At 34.1% G+C, this 23,744-nt stretch overlaps 1 protein-coding gene across 3 annotated transcripts in view; it reads left to right on the forward strand.

Annotated features, from left to right (window-relative positions):
* Positions 1 to 22,893, forward strand: part of LOC143256902 (GMP reductase 2-like) — a 44,479-nt gene extending 21,586 nt beyond the window's left edge. For 2 of the 3 annotated variants that reach the window (XM_076514740.1, XM_076514741.1), the window contains 2 exons: positions 8,293 to 8,495; positions 19,599 to 22,893. In XM_076514740.1, coding sequence (XP_076370855.1) covers positions 8,293 to 8,495; positions 19,599 to 19,794 — 399 coding nt within the window. In that variant the 3' untranslated portion in view covers positions 19,795 to 22,893. Of the gene's footprint in view, positions 1 to 8,292; positions 8,500 to 19,598 lie in introns of all 3 variants that reach the window. The other variant, XM_076514742.1, reaches the window with a different exon arrangement.
* Positions 22,894 to 23,744: the final 851 nt, after the last annotated feature.

The following is a 23,744-nucleotide window of genomic DNA, read 5'->3' on the forward strand; positions in this document are numbered from 1 at the left end:
GAAACATTTCTAAAACCTGCTGATACAGTCATCATTGTGATGGACGAGTACATGGAGGGGTGGCACTATTGGTTGATCAGCATGTGCCCACCCTGCCTTTGTCACTCAACACACCCTTGGAGGCCGTAGCCATCCGTGTTTCCTTGGGTCATACCATCACTGTTTGTTCTCTCTACCTGTCCCCTGAAGAGACATATGATCAATCAGACCTTGATACTCTCACTGAACAGTTGCCATCTCCATTTCTACTCCTGGGGGACTTTAGTAGACATCATCCCCTCTGGGGAAGTGCTGTTATTGATAGGAGGGGTCGCTCTGTAGAGCGTATGATCTCTGATCACAATCTTTCTCTTTTCAATACTGGTTTTTCTACTTACTTTCACGCACCTAGTCAGTCCTTTACCGCTATTGATCTCTCGGTTTGTTTCCCTTCATTATTTTCCCATTTTTCATGGAGGGTTGACAATAATCCACTAGGCAGTGATCATTTCCTTTACTTTTGAGAGAAACTGGCCGTGGTCAATGCCACCCTACCCGCGTGCCCCGGTGGAAGCTGGATCAGGCAGACTGGTCCACTTTCACTGCTCTTGCAGAACTTGATCCTGTCATCGTGAATCAGCCATTAATAGACGACTGTGTGGCAGCGGTAACTGACTATATTATACAGGCAGCTGCTCAGTGTATTCCTAAAACCTTGACACCTTTTCCACACTATCCTTGTCTGTGGTGGAATCCTGCTTGCCACTTGGCATGGAAGGCTCAAAAATGGGCCTGGGATACTTTCCATAGATATTCCACACTTTCGAACTGTATCGCTTTCCAACGGGCCTGTGCACATGCTAGGTGGGTAAGACGTCAAAGCCAGAAGGAATCTTGGATTAAATTCACAACTAGCATATCTTCTACCACCAGTTCCAAGGTCATATGGGACAGGAATCGAAAGATCAGTGGGCACTACAATTCTGTCCCCCTCTCCATCTTACTCTGTGACGGCCAAGAGGTAGCTGATGTCTGGAGCATCGATGATACTCTAGGTGGAAGCATTTGCGGGATATCTAGCACTTCTACTTGTTCCTCCATCTTCTTGGCCATCAAGACTCTGGCAGAGTGTTCACCTCTTTTCTTTCAAACTGACTTTTTAACTATAATTGTCCCTTTACACTGGTGGAACTGAAAATGGCCCTTCATCGGTCTGGCAGTACATCTGTTGGCCATGATGATGTACACTATGACATCTGCACTATCTCTCTCCTGCTTCTCTTGATATTCTTCTAATTGTTTTTAACTGGATCCTGCAGGAGAATGTTTTTCCTGGTGCCTGGCACCAGGCTATTACCTTACCTTTCTCTAAACCTGGGAAAGACCCCAAGATTCCTTTACACTACTGTCCAATTGCTTTGACGAGCTGTCTCTGTAAGACCCTAGAGAGGATGGTTAATGCTCGTCTTGTTTGGTTCCTTGAATCAAACAACCTCTTCTTGCCCACCCAGTGTGGGTTCCGACGACAGCACTCCACCACAGATCACCTAATTCGACTTAAAACATCAATCAGAGAAGCCTTTCTCAAATGCCAACATCTTGTTTCAATATTCTTTGACATTGAGAAGGCTTATGACACAACATGGAGGTATAGCATTTTGTGAGATCTCCATATATATGGGTTACATGGCCATTTACCTATGTTTATTAAAAATTTTTTAATGGACAGGAGATTCCGAGTTCATGTGGGTTCGACACTTTCCCATTCTTTTGTACAGGAACTTGGAGTTCCTCAGGGCTGTGTTTTGAGTGTTACACTTTTCAGTATAAAGATAAATGCCATCACTGAACAACTCCCTCTCACTGTGGCAAACGGGCTGTATGTTGATGACTTTCACATCTCGTGTCAGTTGTTGAACATGAGATATATTGAGCGGCAACCAGAAACTGCCCTCAATCGTGTTCTGAAGTGGACTATGGAGAACGGCTTTAATTTTTCTCTCTCTAAACCCGTTTGCATGCACTTTTGCTGCCAACGGGGTATCCATCCTGATCCTGAACTCCATATAGGTGAAGTTTTGCTGCCAGTGGTCCCTGAGACCAAGTTCTTGGGGCTTATCTTTGACCATAAGCTGACCTTTATACCACACTTAAAGCAGCTACGGGTCAAATGTACAAAAGCACTGAACATCCTCCGTGTCCTCTCTACTGCCAATTGGGGAGCGGATCAATATTCTATGTTAAAGATATATCGTGCTCTTATTTGTTCAAAACTTGACTATGGATCAATGGTCTATGGCTTTGCCAGACCCTCGGCCTCAAAGATGCTGGACCCCATTCATCATCGAGGACTTCGACTCTGCACTGGGGCTTTCCGCACCTCCCCAGTTCAGAACTTATGTGTGGAATCTCACAAACCTTCTCTGCACCTTCACTGTTTGCAACTGTCTTTACTGTATTCTTCGAAACTTCGCTCCTTACCAAAGCATCCCACTTGAGGATGTGTTTTCCTTCCTCAGTGGGCCTTACTTTTTTAAAATAGACGATCTGCCATTGCTCCTTTTGGCCTTCACATCCAGGTGAAATTGAATGAATTGGGTCTGTCCTTGGAAAACATTGCAGAATCCACTGGTCAGCCCATCCCACCATGGCTTATTACAGCCTCCAAATGTGACTTTTCTTTAAGTCATCTGAAAAAGGCAGATACACCTGATTGGAAGTTCCGTCTTTTATTTACTGAACATCTTTCGGAACAACCTTTCGATTCCAATTAATACGGATGGTTCAAAATCAGGTGACTCTGTGGGCTCTGCCCTGGTTTGTTGCAGTTTGGTGGTGCATGCAGAATCCCCTCTACAGCTTCTGTGTTCACTGCTGAACTGTATGCCATATCTCTTGCCCTGGATCATATTGAAGATGAGCAATACTTTGACTGCACTATTTATACTGAATCCCTTCGTTCTCTGCTGGCTTTGGAATCACTTCACGTTGGCTCACACCCTGTTCTCGTTGATATTCAAAACCGACTGGCCCATTTCTCATTAACATCTACTTCTGTCCAGTTTTTCTGGATACCAGGCCACGTTGGTATTCGCAGGAATGTGCTTGCAGACATGGCAGCTAAATCTATCTGCTCTGGCACTATCACCACTGTACCTATTCCGTACATGACTATGTCCTGTATTCAAGGCTCGGCTCTGTGCCAGCTGACAGTCCACTTGGAGTGAGCAATGTGAAAACAAGCTTTTTCAAATAAAACCCTATATTTGGCTTTGGCTGTCTAGCTTCCATAATGTTTGGAAGGAGAAAGTTGTTCTAACTATATTACGCATTGGTCACAGTTTTTTTAACTCATCGTTTTCTTTTATCTGGAACTGAGACACCAGTGTGTAGTTTGTGTAACACTGAAATCACTGTAAGCCACGTTTTACTTTCCTGCCATCGTTACGATTCTCAACGACGGCACTATTTTAAACATGTTCTGTCCCAGGGTTTGTCTGTAACATTGGACAGTGTTATTGGTGATGGTGACACTGTCCAACTTGATAGAGTTTTTAGTGTTTTAATGGCCATTAATCTTTTTAACCTTATTTAAGTGTTTGATATTTATTCATTACACCTTTTTAATTGTGGTTCCCTTTTCAGTCTCAATCTCTTTAGTACAATTTGACATTGTAAAATGGCCAGAACATTAAATAACTCGACACCAGGACTGGAAAGGCCAACTTCAGGTGACTAATGCTGTTGTTTGAACTATCCGTTAATCGTACTGGCGAGTTGTTATTACACTTTTGCTGCATGTCATTTAACACTTTTATTACTTTACCTTTTAGTACTGGCGATAATGATACATAACCCAGAACCAGGACTGGAAAGGTCAACTTTAGGTGACTGATGGTGGTTCTTGTACTTACCTGTTAGTCTTCCTGGTGGGTTATGATCATTACAATTCTGTTACAGGAAGTCCTTTACAACTTTGTAGACTGGATGTCAACATTGGTTTTACGCCATTTTATGTTTTAATTGCTGTTTTGTTTATACCTTTGTTTCCTTTTACGAATTTTACTACATTTACTTTACTTTTACGTTTTTACAGGACATTTGGCTAATTTTTATTACGATTTTGGTGTATGTCTTTTAACACTTTTCTTATTTTACCTTTTGATAATGGCTGTTATGACAACATAACCCAGAACCAGGACTGGAAAGGCCAACTTCAGGTGACTGATGGTGATTCTTGTACTTACCTGTTAGTCTTCCTGGCGGGTTATGATCATTACAATTTTGCTAGAGAAAGTCCTTTACAACTTCTCTTACTCTGCTTTCTCTCTTAACATTGTAGACTAGGTGTCAACATTGACTTTATACTTTTTCTGTTTTTCAATGATGTTTTGTTTTACCTTCATTCCCTTTTATGTATTTTACTGCATTTAATTTATTTTTACCTTTTTACTGGACGTTTGGCGCAGATAGCCTAGTTGCTTTGTGCCATAAAACACTAAATCAATCAATCAATCAACCCACAAGTGTGTTGTCTTCCATTTATTTGCACACCCATGTTATTCCTCTGAGCATTTTCTAATGGAGGATCATCTTCTCACTGAACCTTCCACCAACTAAGTATGGGATTTTAGCTATTTGTGAGAGGAGGTAAGAAATTGTTTTGGAAGTTAACATTTTTTCTACACTGAAAAAGATTTTGGATAGATACTTAGCTCTTCTTATATTTCCCACCCAACCTCCTCACTTCCCGTGTAGGTTTGTTTATGTACAATCCAATCATGAAGTGGTTACAAGCAGTGCTGAAGAGAAAGTACTAGTTGTGACAGGAATTGTATCACAGTTCTATTTGTGGAGGGTTGCTGAATTATCATTTGCATTATAGTATGCAGATGGCTCACATGAATAAATGTGAAGGTAAGTGGCAATACCAAGTCTCGTGTTGAGTGAAAACACTTGCACTTATAGAGGGGACAGTACAAGTCAAGAAAAGTTATTTGTAAGAGGTGGCAATTATCTATCAGAAATACATTTTCAGTTTTAAAAAATGTTAACTTTTATAAATTTGGTACAATTTTTGATGAATGTACCAAATGTTAAGTAACTGGCATTTATTGGGCTTTAAAAGAACATAGAAAGTGAACATAAAGTTATTGAGCATAGAAATTTTTGAATTACATACTATACCCAATGATAGTGCATTTCATAGAGGAGTGCATAAAACATAATGGAAAATTTCAAATCATTTGCCACCTTTGAATGCATTGTTTGATGATGCTTCAGCTAGATAAGATTATAAACCTGTCACCTTTTGTCATTGTGTTCACAGTGTTGAGCAGAAAATGTTAAAGTTTTTGAAAGAACACCATAGGTTCTTCCACATATTCTGCAGTGTGTTATCACACTTGAAACATGAATAGAGTAAGATATAAATCTGGGAGCAGAATTTTATGAAACTGTCAGACTGGTGTGAGGACCCTTTATTCAGAGCTAAACTTTTTTTTTGTGATGACAGTTACAAAAACTGATATGAAAAGTTTGAAATTTTTTATCAAACAGATTAAGCTTATGTCACTTTTCTTAGGAAAAGACTTGGAATCTTTATTGAAGAATCTTTTGTATAGATTTATAAAGCAAAGTGTTATGAAAAAAGCTATCATTGCAGAGAGAGTAACTGCAGTTACAGTTGAATATGTGAAGTTAATAATTCCAGTTTGTATTATAGTGTCAAGGTTTCTAAAAGTATTTTCAAAATGAAACTAAAATATATTTACTTTAAATGATACATTTGGAATTTTTAAGTTACCTCTGTAAATATGCTAAAGGTATAAATAGTTTTGTGTTTCCTGCTAATTTAAATAGGTATTAATCAAGTGAATGTAGATGTGAAGAGTTTGTGAGAATTGGTGATTTTTATTTTATCACAATCATGTCTAAAAGTGGTTATCTTTAATCATGTTTAGTTAATTGGTACTTAAAACTTTAAAGAAATTGCACTGACTATTCAATACTTGTTTTAAAAAGACTGTAGAATAATCACACTGTCTTAATATAGTTTATGGTACATGTAACCAGTATATTTGAATTCATTACTCTTAGACTGAATGTTGCTATGTTATATGTGATAAGACAACTGTTATTCTCATTGCAGTTAGCTCTCGTATTGATAATTTTGAAATGCTTAAAGAAAAGGTGTAAATATATTTGATTTAACATCATAATTAACTGTAACTGGATGTTTTTGAACTTTCAATGATATAATGCAGTATTACAAGTTATGTTTACTGACATTATATTTTTCATTTTAGTTTTGTTTAATTTCAAATCTGATTATATATTTTCTTCAAGATTTTTTGTTTTTATTTTATATCTAGTCATATAATTTTTTTTTTTTTTACTTTTAAAATTGGATTAGGAGAAATTGTAAATATAGCCAGTAGATTAGAGACTTTCTTTTATCATTTATCTAGTCTTATATAATGCAAACAAGGAATAAATGGAATTGGATGTAAACAGCATGGCACCACTTGACATTGAAAATTACCAGTGTATGTCATGAAACTTTTACATTATCTCCAGTTTGAAAGATGAAGCTTTCTATCAACAAGATGTTTTTATGTTTAAGATGTATATGGAGCAAAGCACGACAACACAAAGTCATACTGTTCATGCATGATATAATCTGATATTTAGTTATTACAACTTTATTAAGCACAGTAAGACCTCCATTCACTAAAATGTTGACATCATTTATCTATTCTGATTTATTTAGAATAATACAATCACATTTCAATGACTTGAAAAATGTCTGGAAGATAAAAACCTGATGTTTTTACACCATAAAAGTGTAAGAACTGTGGCTAATAAGTGTGCAGTTAAATAATGAGGGTTTTAAGTATAGAACATGTCTGGTTGCTGTGTGATAAGAGTTCAGGAGAGGAATACATGCTTTAAACATGTCTTAGGTGTGAAATATGTAAGTAGAAAAGACTTGTGTTAGGGAGTGTGTACACTTCTTAAATTTGTAAGACACGTCAGTAACAGGGAAGATCTGAATTTGAAAGTTATGGTACACAAGAAGTACCTGGGATTGTTTTAAACTAAGCTTAGTTGGAAATAAAGAAGTCTTTACTTTAGGTGAATGCTTCTGGAGTTCAAGTAAAAAAAACAATAAAGACCAACTAGACAGAGATGACTAAACTCTTTTTATACTTGTTCTAGAGGTCTTTATAAATAAAAATGCATATATTAGATGAGTAGTTTGGCCTTTGTTGATAAATTAAATGTAATATGTAGTGCTGAGGAGAGTGGAGTATTATTTTAAAAGATTATTCTCTTTGTATTGTGAAAATGAAAGAGAGGAAGGGGTTCATTTGAGTTTCTCAGTATAAACTGGATTTATTTTGAGAGACTTGATGTTGTACATTTGATAGCTGTATGGAGAAAGCTGGACTTGAAATTCTTGACTGGAAGAGGCAATTTCTTATTTACTACTTTTTGTATCACATTCTATCTGGGGTTATTAATATTTTTTTAAGTTTTTTCATACTTGAACTTTTTGTCAAGGCTGACTAAAATTTTTGGAAAATTAAGTAGAAAAATTTATAATCAGAAAGGCCTAGATTTTGTAAATGTTTTTATAAAGACAGTGCATACAATTCAAAGTTTGTAAGCAGTTTATTTGAATGTGATGGTGTATGGAATGCAGATATGTTTAGCTACAGAGGTGATAATATATGAAAAACAAGATCACAAACTTAAGCAAAAATGTAATAAATTTAATATGTATTTTTCAAAGGAACATCACAAAGAATTAAAGAAAATACAGAAACAAGTAAAATTAGGGTATTAGGCTTGTCATCTGCTTTTGAAACCATTTGGAATAGAAGAAAGCAATTATTTTTTATGGTATATTTTTAAAATAATCTTTCCATAAAATATGTAAAAATTCACTATTAAATTTTAACAGATTTGTATCTAGAAATACTCTTTTGACATTTAAGGTGACACATTGGTTGAGTAAATAACTTTTCACACCCTTTGCTATTGATTAGGAATAAAATCTATCTCATAACATTTCATTAGATAAGCTACAAATGAATGAAAATGTTAGTGTTAATAAAATGGATGATTTTTGTCAGATAAATTGTTTTTTTTAAGATATTTCATTTAAAAATGTAAGTCAGTACGAAGCATTTCTTTAATCATTTTAAACTTTAAATTAATGATGCATAAGGTTTTTACTTATTATTTCCATGTAATTGTAATTATGTTAGTGTCTGGTCTTATCATCTTTATAATGTTTTTGTTAAGGATGGAGGATGTTCTTGTCCTGGTGATATAGCTAAAGCTTTTGGTGCTGGAGCTGACTTTGTAATGATTGGAGGAATGCTTGCTGGACATGATGAGTCAGGTGGAGATGTGATAGAGAAGAATGGTAAAAAAGTGAAGTTGTTTTATGGAATGAGCTCAGCCACAGCCATGAAAATATATCATGGTGGTGTTGCGGAATATAGGTAGGTAAGCCAAGTTCTGGTGGTGTTAAACTATAAACATTTTTTTGTGATAAGTAAACATTACTGTGATGATGTTTTTAAACACTGCTGAGTTATGGCAGTTATTAATAAACTGATACTTTATATGGTAATTAAATACTATTGTGGTGGTTTTGCTTGATACATAAAAATTTAGGTGTGGAAATGTCAAACTTTAATGGGTTTCTTTATGGTATCTTGAGGATAATAATAATAATGAGTCTAAATAATAGTAAACCTAACTGTAGAAAAGGTCAATTTTGGCTTTAAAAATTGTCTGATTGCCCAGAAATGGCAAAAATTTAATCCAGGTGAATAGTATGTTCTAAACCCTATTCTGTTTGACCACATATGTAAAAAAATATAAAAAGTAATGAAGGATAAAATAATACATCTAATTAAAAATGTTATTTAGTTTTGTTTTGTGCAATTTTATTGGCATAAGACCTTCATCAGCAAAAGATAGTGTTGCATTGAAACCAAACATATCAGCTATTTTAATTGTTCTTTAAGGATGGTAGCCTTAGTTTTGTTGAGATGGAAAGAATGTTAGTCTAAGTAAGCATGAATGTCTGTTTTTATAGCTTATAATGGTTTAAGTAAGTTATCTTTAATGTGGATATTGATTTTAAGAAATGAGGCACTTGTATTGGAGATGTGATAAGTGTGTTTAAAGACTGTGTGAAGTTGTTAGATAATGAATTGGTCGAGTTGAGAATTGGTTCAAGTCACAATAGATAAAATGTCATCTGTTTAATGGATGAAAGAGTTAGGGAAAATGCTGTCAAAAAGTAGTATAAAGATATTTTTCAAGGTAATCAAAATATATAAAGGATGGACCTATTTTTGTTTTCATTGAAACTTTGATGAGTTGGTACAGGTGGTTTTGAATTCAAAAAAGGTATTCATAGTTGAAGAAGTGTTTCAATGGTAGAGAATTTAGTTTCTCTTTTGTTTAGAAAGATTTTCATAACCAGCATGTCATCACTATGAGGAATAATACTGTGTGATTGCATATTCATGATTATGATGTATGTTAACCATTTTGTGTTGAAATAACTTTAAGGAATATTAAAAAAATCATTGAAGTTTTTAGGAGTCAATCAAGCATTATGTGTGCAAAAATGCAGAATTTTAAACCCTTTTTCCCCTGCACATGACATTAGAGAGATTTTAGGGCCTTCTCTCTGTGTATACATACACTGAAAAATAATCTTTAATGAAAGTGGAGGAAAACCCACTTGAATTAGTTGCATCATCATTAACTTACTACAGTGGCATTACACATCTCACTCTGGAAGTATTTCTTTATGAGCAACTCTTCAAAGTATCTAGCATGGGTAAATGTTTTTACTGCTTGCTACAATATGTGTTGGCCTACTTTATATTATGGTAGAGTTGAAGTGATTAGATTTTACTGAGCATGCCCTGTTAGCTCAAGGAGTAAGCTTGTGTTTCTCAGCAACAATGAAATAATGATCTGGCAGATATACTTTGTATTTAACATGCATGTAGATGGAGGTTTGGCTGTTGGCAGCTACCAAACCTAATGCTCATCTTGCTTTGTCATCATTACTGAGAAAGAAGCACTGCTTGGGTTCAACAAAAGAAAATAATGTATGTAGTCATAAGTTGGAAAGGTGAAATCACCATCAGCATGACTGTTGTGGAGTGTGTTCGAAGCCTTACACAGCTTAACTAGAACCACTGAAATGTGGCACCTCCCTTTAGCTGTGACACTTTTTTTTTGGTATTATTCAAAGACATACTCCAACTCAACGTTATGAATATTCTTGCTTTTTCAAAGTATTGGTGGGTTCATGAACATGTTTGCATGTGCTCAGTATTTCAGAATTGTATCGATCACCTGCTGCTGCCCCTGCTGATGTCAACTTCCACATAATGTGCAGAAGATCAGGTTGTAATGTTTCAAATAAAGGTTTTCCTCTGCTATTCTGGCTGAACACTTGAAAATGAGGATTCTGTAGGATATTGGACACAATTCCTCACATCTTTTTCTCCAACAACCTGCCTCAGTCTTAAGGCAATATAAATTTAAGTTTTTTTCATATTCTTACTTAGAATTATAATTTTTTTATATTTTATTTGTGGACAATATTCCATATCTTTTTATTGGTTTATCTTTATTGTATTGAAGATCATTGATTTGATGATTTATTTTACTTGCTATTTTCACCCATGTATATGCAAGAAAAGGCTCCATAACAAAAAAAGAAACAATTGTGTAAACATAGAAGTATGCAGTTATCCATATATGGCTTGTTTTCTGTAACTATTTAGGGAACACAAGAACAGATATTTTATGCACAAGATTAAAAACTGCTTTAGAGAAGACAAAACTTATAAAACTTTGATTATGAATGGAAATCATACAGTGACATAACAGGCGTAAGGCCTACATAAGCTTACAGAGTTAAATTTTCTATCTTGAAGTAAATATGAACATGTATCAATAATATTTTTGGGCTGTTTTGGTTTAGCAGAACATTTGATGAGGAAAATAGGGAGGAGGAAATGAAAATTATAAATAATCAAAAATTTCAACATACTACTTGTACCATTTACAACATTACATCCTCTCACCACAATTAAGGCAGGATATCTGAATTGTAAGGTACTGCCTTATGTCCCTAACCCTGTTGTTTTCATTGTCAATGATTTGGTTATTCAAAAACGTCTTGCTGTGGTTTCTTGACATGTGCCTGTTGTGCTGTTAAAGACCATGATGCTTTTGAATGCCAACTAGAACCACATTGTATTAACAGTAATGGTCTATATCCTTCGTATTTTACTTCTTGCCCCAAATGGGTGGAAGAGAAAGAAGTACAACATCTAAAGACATTTCACAATATTACTTACCTAGAGGCTCAGAAATTACTATTCCCAATTCCATCTCAGACTTATGCTGCTGTAATTTGTTCCACTACTACAGTAGAAGTCCAGACAGACCTTTCCATGCCTCCTACAGAATCCTTACCAGTGCATCTTAATCTAGTATCCTCCAAAATTAAAAAGTTAATGAATCAGTATCTACTTCTATCTCTGCCCCTACCATATCTTCCAGTTATTGCCCAACTTCACCTTGTTCAAACCCAGGTGTTTCCATGGGGTTTTCCTCTCTTGACACCTCAAAAATTAAACCATTCATTCACACCCTCAGTCACTGGAACATATGTTTACAAACACCGATCTGCCTACTTGATCCAGAGCAGGATCAATAGAAGGGGACAGACCCACATCCAGTAAAGAAAAAAATGTGGTAAGTAAAGAAAAGTAGAAGGTCTCTGCCATATTATCTTCCAAAATAAATAAAAATGGCCATGCTAATCCAATGGAACTGTCGAGGTGTTTAATCAAATGTGAATAACATTAAGGATTTGATTGACTTTTATCATCCCAAATGTCCTTCTTTGCAGAAAACATTTTTAAAACCTACTAATACAGTGAAAATTCGACAATACTCCTTATACCGAAATGACAGGTCATGTGTAGGTCAAGGGGGAGTAGCACTGCTGGTTGATCAGCATGGGCCCACCCAGTTTTTGTCATTGATTATGCCCTTGGAGGCTGTATCCATCCATATCCACTTGGGTTGTAGCATCACTGTTTGCTCTCTGTACCTTACCCCTGGAAAAAATTATAATCCATCAGACCTTGATGCCCACATTGAGCAACTGCCATCCCTCTTTTTAATTTTGGAGGATTCTAATGGGCATAATCCTCATAGTTCCAGTATTGATGCGAGGGGTCGTACTATAGAGCATATGCTCTTGAATCAAAACCTGTTTCTCTTCAGTCAGTCATTTACTGCTATAGATCTTTTCACTTGCTTTTCTTGGGAGGTTGACATGAATGTATGGGGTAGTGATCATTTTCCTATCATATTAAAAGAGATTGTTTGTGGTCAGTGCTGCAGTGAAAGTTGAACCAGGCCAACTGGCCCTCTTTCATTGCTCTCTCGGAACTTGATCCTGCCATCTTATGTAAACCATCGATAGATGATTGCAATTGTGTAGCAGCAGTAACTAACTGTATTGTCCAAGCAGCTGCTCAGTGCATCCCCAAAACCTTGACATTTTTTCTATGGCATCCCCACCCTTGGTGGAATTCTGCTTGTTATATAACATGAAAAGCTCAGAAATGTGCTTAGGAAAAATTTCATAGATATCCCATGCTTTTCAACTGCATTGCATTTCAGCAAGCCTGTGCACATGCTTGGTGAGTTAGATGCCAAAGCCAGAAGGAATCTTGGATTAAATACACCTCCAGCATGTCTTGAACCACCAGTTCAAAAGTCATATGGGACAAGATCTGAGAAGTGAGTGGACGGTATACTTATGCCCCCCTCTCTATCTTAATATTCAATGGCCATGAAGTTGCTGATGCTCAGAGCATTGCCAGTACTTTTGGTAAATGTTTCTCTCATGTATCTAGCTCTTAAAACTCATCCCCTTCCTTCTTAGCTATTAAAACACGAGTTGAACATCTGCCTGTTTCCTTTCCAAGTAATCATCCCGATGACCACAGTCGCCCTCTTACACTGGTGGAATTCAAACTTGTGCTTCATCAGTCTGGCAACACATCAGATGCTATGCTACCTTTCTCCTGCCTCTTACTATTATCCTGGCTGTCTTTAATTGGATATGGCAGGAGAATGTCTTTCTTGATGCTGGTGCCAAGCTATTGTATTCCCTGTTCTTAAACCTAGGAAGGATCCAGAGATTCCTTCAAATTACTGTCCAGTTGCTTTGACGAGTTGTCTCAGTAAGATCTTAGACAGGGTGATTAATGCTTGTCTTATTTGGTTTCTTGAATCAAATAACCTTCTCTCACCCACTCATTGTAGGTTCCAAAGACAACGTTCCACAATAGACCACTTAATTTGCCTTGAAACATCAGTCAGAGAAGCCTTTTTGAAGTGACAACATCTTGTTTCTATTTTTTTTTATTTAGAGAAAGCTTATGATACAACATGGAGATATGGCATTTTGCGAGACCTTCACTGATACAGATTGTGTGGCAATTTGCCACTTTTTATTAAGCATTTTTTAATGAAATACCGATTCCAGGTCCATGTGGGCTTAACACTTTCCCATTTTTTTCCCACAGGAACTTGGAGTCTCTCAGGGCTGTGTTCTGAGTGTGACACTTTTCATTATAAGGATTAATGCCATCAGTGAACAGCTATCCCCTACAGTTGCAAATGGTCTTTTCGTTGATGACTTTCACATCTCATGTCAGTCATCAAACATGAGGTTTATTGAGCGGCAGCTAGAAACTGCAATCAATCATGTACTTAAGTGGACCACAGCAAATGTTTTTCAACTTTATCTCCCTAAAACTGTTTGTGTACATTTCTGCTCCCAACAGGGTATTCATCCAGATTCAGAACTTCGTATTGATGATGATGTACTTCCTGTTGTCCCTGAGGCAAAGTTCTTAGGTCTTATATTTGACTGTAAATTAAACTTTATTTCACATATCAAGCAACTTTGTGTCAAATGTATAAAGACACTGAACATCCTTTGTGTCTTCTCTTCCACCTCTTGGGGAGCAGATCGATAATCCATGCTTAAAATTTATCATACCCTTATCCAATTCAAACTTGACTATGGGTCTGTGGGTTATGGTTCTGCCAGGACCTCAGCACTGAAAATTTTGGATCCTATCCACCATCTAGGGCTTTGGCTTTGCACTGGGGCCTTTTGTACTTCTCCAGTCCAAAGTTTGTATGTGGAGTTCCATGAACCCCCTCTGTATATTTGCTGTTTGCAACTGTCTCTTATGTATGCGTCCAAACTTCTCTTTATCACAGCATCCCACTTGGGGTCGTGTTTTCCATCCTCAGTGGACCACACTTTTTCATAATAGAAAATCTGCCATTGTTCCTCTTAGCCTTCGTATACAGGCACAATCAGAAAAATTGGAATTATCTTTTGAATAGCATAGCAGTATCCACAGATTTGCCTCTTTCACCATGGCTAATTACTATCCCCAACTATGACCTATCATTGAGTCATCTGAGGAAGTCAGATGCTCCTGATTGGAAATATCACTCTTTATTTGCTGAACAACTCTCAAATAGTCCATCCATTTTCATATATACAGTTCAAAATCAGGTGACTTTGTTGGCCCTGCTGTTGTTTGTTGCAGTTTAGTTGTAGCACACAGAATCCCCTCTACAGTTTGTGTTCACAGCTGAACTGTATGCCATTTCTCTTGCCCTGAAACTATGCAATATACAAATTGTACGATCTATACTGATTCACTCAGCTGTCTATTGGCCCTGACATCATTCCATGTTAGTTACTACCCTATTCTTATCAATACCCAAAACAAACTGGCCCATCTCTCTCTATCATCTATCTCTGTCCAGTTTTTTTTGGATATCAGGTCATGTTGGTATTTGTGGGAATGAGTTAGCTGATAGAATGGCAAATTCCATCTGCTCTGGTTCTATCACCACTGTACCTGTTCCATACATGGACTATGGTCCAGTTATCAAAACTTGACTGTACACCAGTTAGCAGTCGACCTGGAGTGAGCAACAAAATAATAAGTTATTCAAATCAAACCTTCTTTAGCTCTTTGGCCATCTTGTTTCTGTAAAGATTGAAGGGAGGAAGTTGTTTTGACTAGGCTACACATTGGTCATAGTTTTTTGACTCACCGCTTCCTTTTATCTGGTATTTATGCACCAATGTGTGGTCTGTGTGGCACTCAGGTCACAATTATACATATTTTATCATGCCATTGTTACAACCAATAACGACGATCCCATTTTAAACATTTTTAAGGTAGGTTTTCCCTTGACATTAGCCAATGTCATAGGTGGTACTGCCCACCTCACTCATGTTTTTACATTTTTAAGAGCCATTGGTCTTTCTAACTTAATTTAAGGTTTTTATTGGACTATGTACTGTTTTAGCATGATTTCTTTTACACATTTTAATTTTAATTTTGACCTGAACCCAGGACTTGAAAGGCCAACTTCAGGTGTCTGCATGCAAGTTTTAACTTAATGCTTCAATTTTCCTGGCAGGTCTTGATTTTACATATTTCACATATTTTTTACTTTAATTTCCATATACTATTATAGTATACTACATCTTGTTTGGCACAGATAGCCTAGTAGCTTTGTGCCAATAAACATGAAATACTTACTACTTGTAGTGTTTGGTTGACTAACTGCTTTATGTTAAAACTATTTGCATCAACTTTCTTTTCAAATTGTGAGATTTCAACTTCACTGTTGCTCTTTTCTGTGCTTCTTGTGAATTTTTACTGTCATCTATAGAGTGTGTGTACTTGAATTGGCCCTGCCTGTTAAGTAAAGAATAAGGCTCCTTACATAGGATAACTAACTTATTGTATCTTTACTGTTGTGTGGCCATGATCATTTGTAGTTGATTAATCAGAAATATTTGTACCAAGATTTTTCATTTTAATTCTAACAATACCAAATGAAAATTTAATATTGACATCATACGTTTTAATATATTGTCCACAAAGATGAAGAAACACAAACTTATAAATCTGAATAGCAATTATAACAAACTACACAAGATATCATAACAAGGGATGTGGTGCTGGCTGGCTGGCTATATCTCACTATCCTCTTCTCCTGCCATGTCTTCATCAACTGTAGGGTCTGGTTTAGTGTCATTAACATTTTTTTACTTTATAGCACTACAGGTCAGTAGTAGGTAATTGATTTGCTTTCAATGTTGGTAGATATTTCTATTTGCACTAGTTTTAACACTGGAATGTGATTTGAGACAGCATTCTCTGAAAACTTTCAATGTCACTTTTAAGGGTATAAGAGTTTGAACATGAAAAAGTGTAAAGTTTAGTTTATTAAAAAGCATGTTACGTTCAGTAGAGTGTAATTGTATTTTCAAACAAAAAAACTGGAACACCCAGTCCTTGCCTCTAATTTCAGAATGGTTAAATAAACTTGAAATAATTTACCATTTATTGAACTATTCCACAATATTTCTAAGTATCTTAAAATTGGCATTATTGTTAAAGTAATTCCAATAAATGAATAAAATTAGTCAAATTATATGCTCAAGAAATTTTAATTATCCAATTCTTAAAGTCGGCTACATCATACCTGGATTTATTTAAGAATCTAACATTTTCTAACATACCATTAGGTTTTTGTGCTAACTTTGAAATTCTTTAGACATACTTGAAAGAATGGAATGTAAACGTTCTGTTATTTTTCATTAAATTCAGTACGTGACTGTGTAAAATGTTTTTTATCTGTGAGAAACTCTTCAATTTCAGACCTGGGCAAAATTGGTTTCTACTAAGAAGCACAGATGGAATTTTTTGAGAGTTTAGAGGCAGGGGAGAATACATGTTGCAATAATAAGCAAGTTAGTCAGGTTTATTATGTTCGTGATTCAACATGACTGACGATTTGATGTTTTTGTCATGAAACCAGGACATTTTATGCTTTCCAAGAACTTTTCATGGAACAATTTGATGTACTACCTAAAATTGGAACTGTCATGGCAAAACTGGCTGCCTTAGGGGAGAACCATCTGGAATAGTTAAAGCACATTTACTGAGATCTTGTGATAATGCCAAATTTATGCACGTTTTTTTAATTTTTGAATGGATAACTTTCATGATATTCACTATTAAGCTGATGGATGTGCCATCAAAATTTTGTTAATCACTAAAATTTTACAAATCAGGTATAGATTATTTCAGGAAATTCTCATTTTGTTTTGTACTTTACAAATGCTTCTTTGGAAGCTTTTTTCAGAAATATGGAAGATTATCTAATTCACAGTTACTAAGGTTTTCATGTAGGTTGTGTGTGGAATTTATAGGTGGCATAAGTGAAATGTGGAAAATCAGTAAAGGTTTTGAGTGACTGTTGTCCTGGAAAAAGTGAGTGGAAGTCAGAAATTCTAATAAAAAGTAATAAAGGATAAAGTAACACATTAATAAAAACTTACCACCATTTCAGGCAAATGTCTTTCTTTAAGCAGTAAATACCATGTTGCATAGAAATCAGGCAGAGAAAGAATTGTTGAAGGTTTAGAATAGACAGAGGTTTTAATTTTGTTCTACATGGAGCACATTAACAAAAATACTGTTTGAGAAAAGTGTTTTTTTTTATAAATAGTATTAAAATTAGGAAGGAAATGGAAATTTGGAGTTAGAGCAAATAAAATTGGATGTTGGAAAATAAAGATATAAATATAAAAGTAATAAAATTCAGAAAATGAAATAATAATATGGGGAAACATTTCTAATAAGGTTTTAGCCAAGATGTGGTTGAAAAAGGTATATATAATTTTTAAAAATCGTTTGAAAGCAAACCTTTCATTAATTCCATAAGTGGACTTATGGTTGAAAGATGAGACTGTGTTTTTTGTTTTAACTTGTTGAGTATGAATTTTAGAAGTAACGTTATAATCAGGGAGATTGTAGTGCTTAGGAATTTGAGATCAGTCATTACCTCTTAAAGGGTGAACTCAGTAGATAGCCAGATGTGGCTTTGTAATAAGAAAACACACACGCACCTCTTAAAGGGGATCAGTTGTTGAAGAGTTGAATTCTACATTGTTGAGAACAAGTGAAACAGAGTGTAAAAATGTTAAACTTGTGGCCTGCATTTAGGAAAACCTGTACAATAGTGTTTATTTGATCTATGTAACTAATTGCTTAACTGGCTAATTTCAGTTTGGATCACAGCAAAGTCTTAAATGTTGATTTAGTATAATATCAGTTTATTGGTTTAAAATTTTATTATAGAAATATTTACTTTTCAATGAACAGTTAATCAACATTCTTAATTTAATGAATCTAAGTTAGCCAATATCCATGTTTTTAGTGATCTAAATGTAAGATTGAATGAAGAAAATATTTATACTGTATAAAATTTTAACTAAAATGATTTATGTTTGTATTAAAACTACATGCAAGAATAGTTGTTTATGATATAAACATTAGATAGTCTTTGAATGAAAAACTTTATGGAGGTGTTTATGAAAGTATATGTTATGACCTGCATGTTTGAGAGAGAGAAATTTTTGATGTATATTTGAAGTTTATTACTTCAAAAGTCAGAAACATTCTAACATTGGCATGGTACTCTTTAAGTGTCTTTTAGATTTTTAAGTGTCTTTACTTTTGTTTTAATGATCTGATTTTCTTTTCAGGTGTTTATTTATACAATTCCAGAAAAAGCATTGTTTTGTTTATTTTCTGATTTTTTATCCATGATGTTACATCAAAACTCAGTAAAATATTTTGTGTTTCAGCTGATAGACAAATATGTCAACATTATAGAACAAAGAATGTGTTCCATTAATAAGCTGAAATACAGCTTTTGGGTATACGTTAAATATTGTATTTTTTAACTACTTCAGTGTGAAGGGTGAGAAATGCAGGTGGTTATACTAATATTAACAAGAGACTAATCAGAGCTTTTGTGCTTTTAAGATATGTTTAAAATGTTCCCATTAGGTAAAAAATGTCACAAGATGACAGCTTTACCAAAGAATCTTATATTGTGTGTTTCATATATTTTTCTATTAGGGGAGTAGGTAAATAACAAACTTGTTAGTGGTTAAAACAAAATACCAAAGGTTATATGCACACATCCTAGAAATTATGTGATTGTTCTCAATATCTGAATATTGCTTCCCCCTTGCATTTTTCAGGTTAAGTTGCACGGAAAACACTTTGCCTACTGTGAATTTATATATATATACACACATATATGTTGAATATAGACTAAGTTTTGCGCACAGATGTATCAGTATTTTATTGTTGTAGCTAAAGGTGAGAAACTACATTTCTGCACACATCATGTTTTAAGTTTTCGTAGCAAAGGTTATTCCATGTATTTCTTCAAAGTGCTTTGCAATGTCCATAGAACATACTTTTTAGGGTTAAACTTATTTAGAATAAATTATATTATCTTATGTTGAGTAATATTTTGAATTAATTGGTGATTGTCATCCTTTAGTTTCCAGTTTTACTGTGGTTCTAAGTTTGAATTTTGATAGACAACAAAATTTGTCTTTGGGTTTTTAGAGCTTCTGAAGGGAAAACTGTTGAAGTTCCTTACAAAGGAGATGTAGAGCACACAGTCCTTGACATTTTGGGGGGGCTAAGATCTGCCTGTACATACACTGGTGCTTCCAAACTCAAAGAACTTCCTAGGCGTACCACTTTCATCAGAGTTACTCAGCAATGGAATCAAACTTTTCAAAGTGAAGTGTCACCGTAAAGATTAAGTTAAGTAGTGTTAAATAGTTTGTTAACAGTGCTTTAGTATGCTGTTTCCATGAAATAATGCTAGAGAGCTGGATTGTTGTGATAATTAAAATTTAATTTATATCTTTTGAGAGTGATGTTCTGCATGAAAGCTATTTATACAAGATTCTCTGTCTTATTATTTTTATTATGTTAACTAGTCATGTTTGAAATATCAGTTTTTTCTTAGTTTCAATTTATTACTTTTGTTATCATATACATTTATCAAATTCAAGATAATTGTTATTAAAGAGTGAAACTGCTTAAATCATTGATAGGAATTTCTATTTTATTGCATTTTTATAAATGCAGTCACAGAATGTATGATTCCATATTTAAATGTATGTTATGTAATTCTACTTTTAAGCCCAGGGGTTGAAACATTTGTGTAATATCGATAAGTATTTCATATCAATGGTTTAGGTAGTCTTCCTTTTGAAATACTTTGGTTATATTTACAATTTTTTGTATACTTCTGACATGTTATATGATTCAATGATTATAAACAGTTGAATGATGTTTAGTATGCTACTTTAAGAATTCAGCAAGTATGTAAAAGGAAACTTAGTTTTTAAAAAGAATAGAGTTAAGATACCATATATATATCCTTAAAAAATAGTAGACATGTTTCTAGTCATGTAGTAAATAAAAAATAATGGTGTACTTCCAGTCCTTAACAGTTTTCACATGTAGAATTTTAAGATGCACAACCTTTTTGAAACTAGTGATTGTGGTTGATGTTATCGTTTGAAGTGTGCTTAACTGTTCTATTATACAGTGATTGTAAAACTTGTGTCAGAAGTTGGTAGTAGTTTCCATATTGTTCCCTGCTGTTTTACCCACAACTGCACTTATGTTTAAAATTAGTATACTTAAAGCATTTTTAAGTCTTATGAAGCTTTTCAGGGATATCGGTGTTCTAAAGCAACAAATGTTGTTATTGTTTATAGGTAGTTACATTTGTGAACTAAATGTTTAATACTTTCACACAGATTTACAGTATGACACTAATATCTTATAGAACATACCATTTTCTATCATACTATAAAACTTACTGGATACAAGACTCCAAATTAGTGCTTCAACATGAGCTTTCTTGTAGCCTTTAACAGTAATCTGGAATTAAGAATACTTCCACTGTTGTTTATTGACAGTCTGACAAAAAAATAAAAGCAGCTTTAAAATTGTGTTGAGAATATTTTTTGAGGTACTTGTTTCACTTTATATATAAATACACTATGATTTATTGGTTTAAATGCCTTCTTTTGTTAGGTATAAAAATAATTTTATCATTCTCTCACTGCAAAGCAGAGTGGGAATTGTTTGTTTTTCCTTGTCCACTTGTCTGTTCTGATCTTGTGATAGGAAATCATATGATTGAATGAGTGAATTTTGACTAAACTTATACACGAGGTACTGCATACAGTGCTCTAGATCTGATTGACCTTTGAAAGTAATAGGTTGCAGGACAAGGTGGGTAGAGGGATTAGATGTTTCATGAACACAAGTTACACCTGTTTTGTGCATTTTCTGTGGTTATATAGAATGCTGCTGATAGAATTATACACTTCTAGTGTATGTGTTTATTGTTTGAATACCTAGGTATTCCATCTAAAAGGAGACTGAAACTGTTGGTAAAATAAACTTGTTAGCTATGTGTTTCTTGTAAGAAATTGAATCAACACCTGAACAAACCCTTAGTTGTGTTAGTTCTATTGTGGAGATGTGTTATTGTTAGTTATTTAAAAGGCAGGTTTTCCTCCTCTATTCTGGTGTTATTTTGTGAAAAAAAAATTGAAATATGCATTTTTTTATGTTGTTTAAATCTAACTCTGAGTAGGTTGTGCAATTTTCTTCAACATCTAAGCTTTGAATAAAGCATATTGCTTTTATGTGCCAAATTAGGTTTTTTCACACCTTGTTTAATGAACAATGAAAAAAAAGTTATTGTTGTTTGTATTTGAAGTATAGTTTTTGTGTATTTAGTATACTTTAGTTTTATGACATTCTTTACTAAAAGAAACTGAAATTTTAAAACTAGACTGAAACAGAATTTTGTGATAGTTAAATTGTGGGTTCTTGATAATGCAGCAACTGGACTTGAAACTTTGTATTGGTGCTAAGGAGAAATTTCATGTATTAAATGAATGGTCAGTTGTGCTGACTGGGTTCATAATACCTCTTCAGTAGGTTAGTATTGTGAATGAAAGTTTTTTTCGTTGTATCACCCTTATATACTTTAGTATTGTTTATAAAATGATCACCAGAAGATATTTTTGAAACAATTATTTTTGAAGGTAATGCTTGTTATATGCTACTATATTTACCAATTATTTTAGAAAGTTTGTTGATATGTATATACATAAATGTATGTATTACCTTTACATGTTGTAAATGTTTTGTGATGTTACTTCTCTATATACCTAATTGTTAGTCATTTTATTAATGTTAGTACTCTGGTATTACTATATAATGCTGTTTTTAGTGTTATTAAACAAAACTGTAGAATTCATGTCAAAAACGTACTGTTTTATGTGATATAGCATGTGGGGCCTTGGGTGTGTTATACCAGTGAAGATAAATGCTTATAATTTCAACAGGTACCTTAAAGGATTGGTAGTGGGGTACTGTTAACTAGCTGCCATCCAACTAGTCTACCAGATATCTCTTGTGTAACATCCACAGTAAACAAGTGTTGAAATTTGATTAATCATTTAGCTCGTTACATGGATGAGAATAGTATTCTCGTAATTGAACTAATTCTTAATTGTTAAACGATACTCTTTAAGCATAATAAACAAATTTATACAGACACACAGAGATACATATGTGTGACACAGGACTGAGTTTTTATTTTATATATGTTATGCAAATTTAAAAATATTCTCTTGGGAATTTTTTTTTGAACAATGAAGTGTCTAATTAGGGAGTTGGTGTTCAACTTTAATTGTAATTTGCCATGAGAGAGAAGTTAATTTCTCTAAGTTTTATCACAAGCTTTTTCTCTTGAGTTTACTTTGGTTTGTACATGGAATTGAATTAGAAAAATATTAAAAGGAATCTGATCCAAAAAGCTTTTTGTGGTAGATTATATTTAGGGGTTGTTGGAACATTTTGCTATTTTTACGGGTGTACCAAGCACATGTTGATGAGAACTCGTGTATACTTTCCAAAAAACATCAAAAGGGCATTGTTTTCACCAATAAATAATTAAAGCATTCATGTGCAGTGACTTTGGCAAAGTGTGTGGATCTAAACATCCATTCACATTTTTCAGCACTCTATTTATAATATCCACTCGTCAATAAGATCTGTTTAAAAATAAAAGCATTTTTTTTTGTACACTATGGGAAATACAAAAAGCATAGGCTTGTAAATGTGTCGAAAGTTGTAAAAGGTTGTTTTCTAATTTTAAATATTTTAAAGCTGAGAATGGCAAGTAACTATTTTACCCTTAAAGTAATAAATCGTGAAATTTAGTTTTAACAGTTTATTACTATGGTTCTTTCGTAAAGAAATTTGTAACAAAACAATTATTATTGTGCACTATAAATTTAAAACCACAAGAATTTATTATTATGAAAACTAATAATAAACTACTAACCTACAAAAGTAATTCAGGGCAGTTATATATTTAAGGGGGAAAAATGCTTAATTCTGACTGGGAATCTGCAGAGGTTTACAAAACTAATTTTTCTGTTTTCAATTGAGATGGAATAATAAACACTGCTGGCCAAAATCTTAAGGCCAAAGAATATAAAGAAAAAATATGCATTTTGCATTGTCAGACTCAATCACTTATTTGAGTAGAGCTTCAAAAAATGAAAATAAGAAAAGGGAAAATAAATATAAAAAAACTTTTTAGCATTTAATAGGGAAAATGTGAACACTATGAAATTAGCCTAACTACTAGCTGGTCAAAAT

The sequence above is a fragment of the Tachypleus tridentatus genome, chromosome 7, assembly GCF_004210375.1.
Source record: "Tachypleus tridentatus isolate NWPU-2018 chromosome 7, ASM421037v1, whole genome shotgun sequence".
Taxonomy (NCBI): Eukaryota; Metazoa; Arthropoda; class Merostomata; order Xiphosura; family Limulidae; genus Tachypleus; species Tachypleus tridentatus.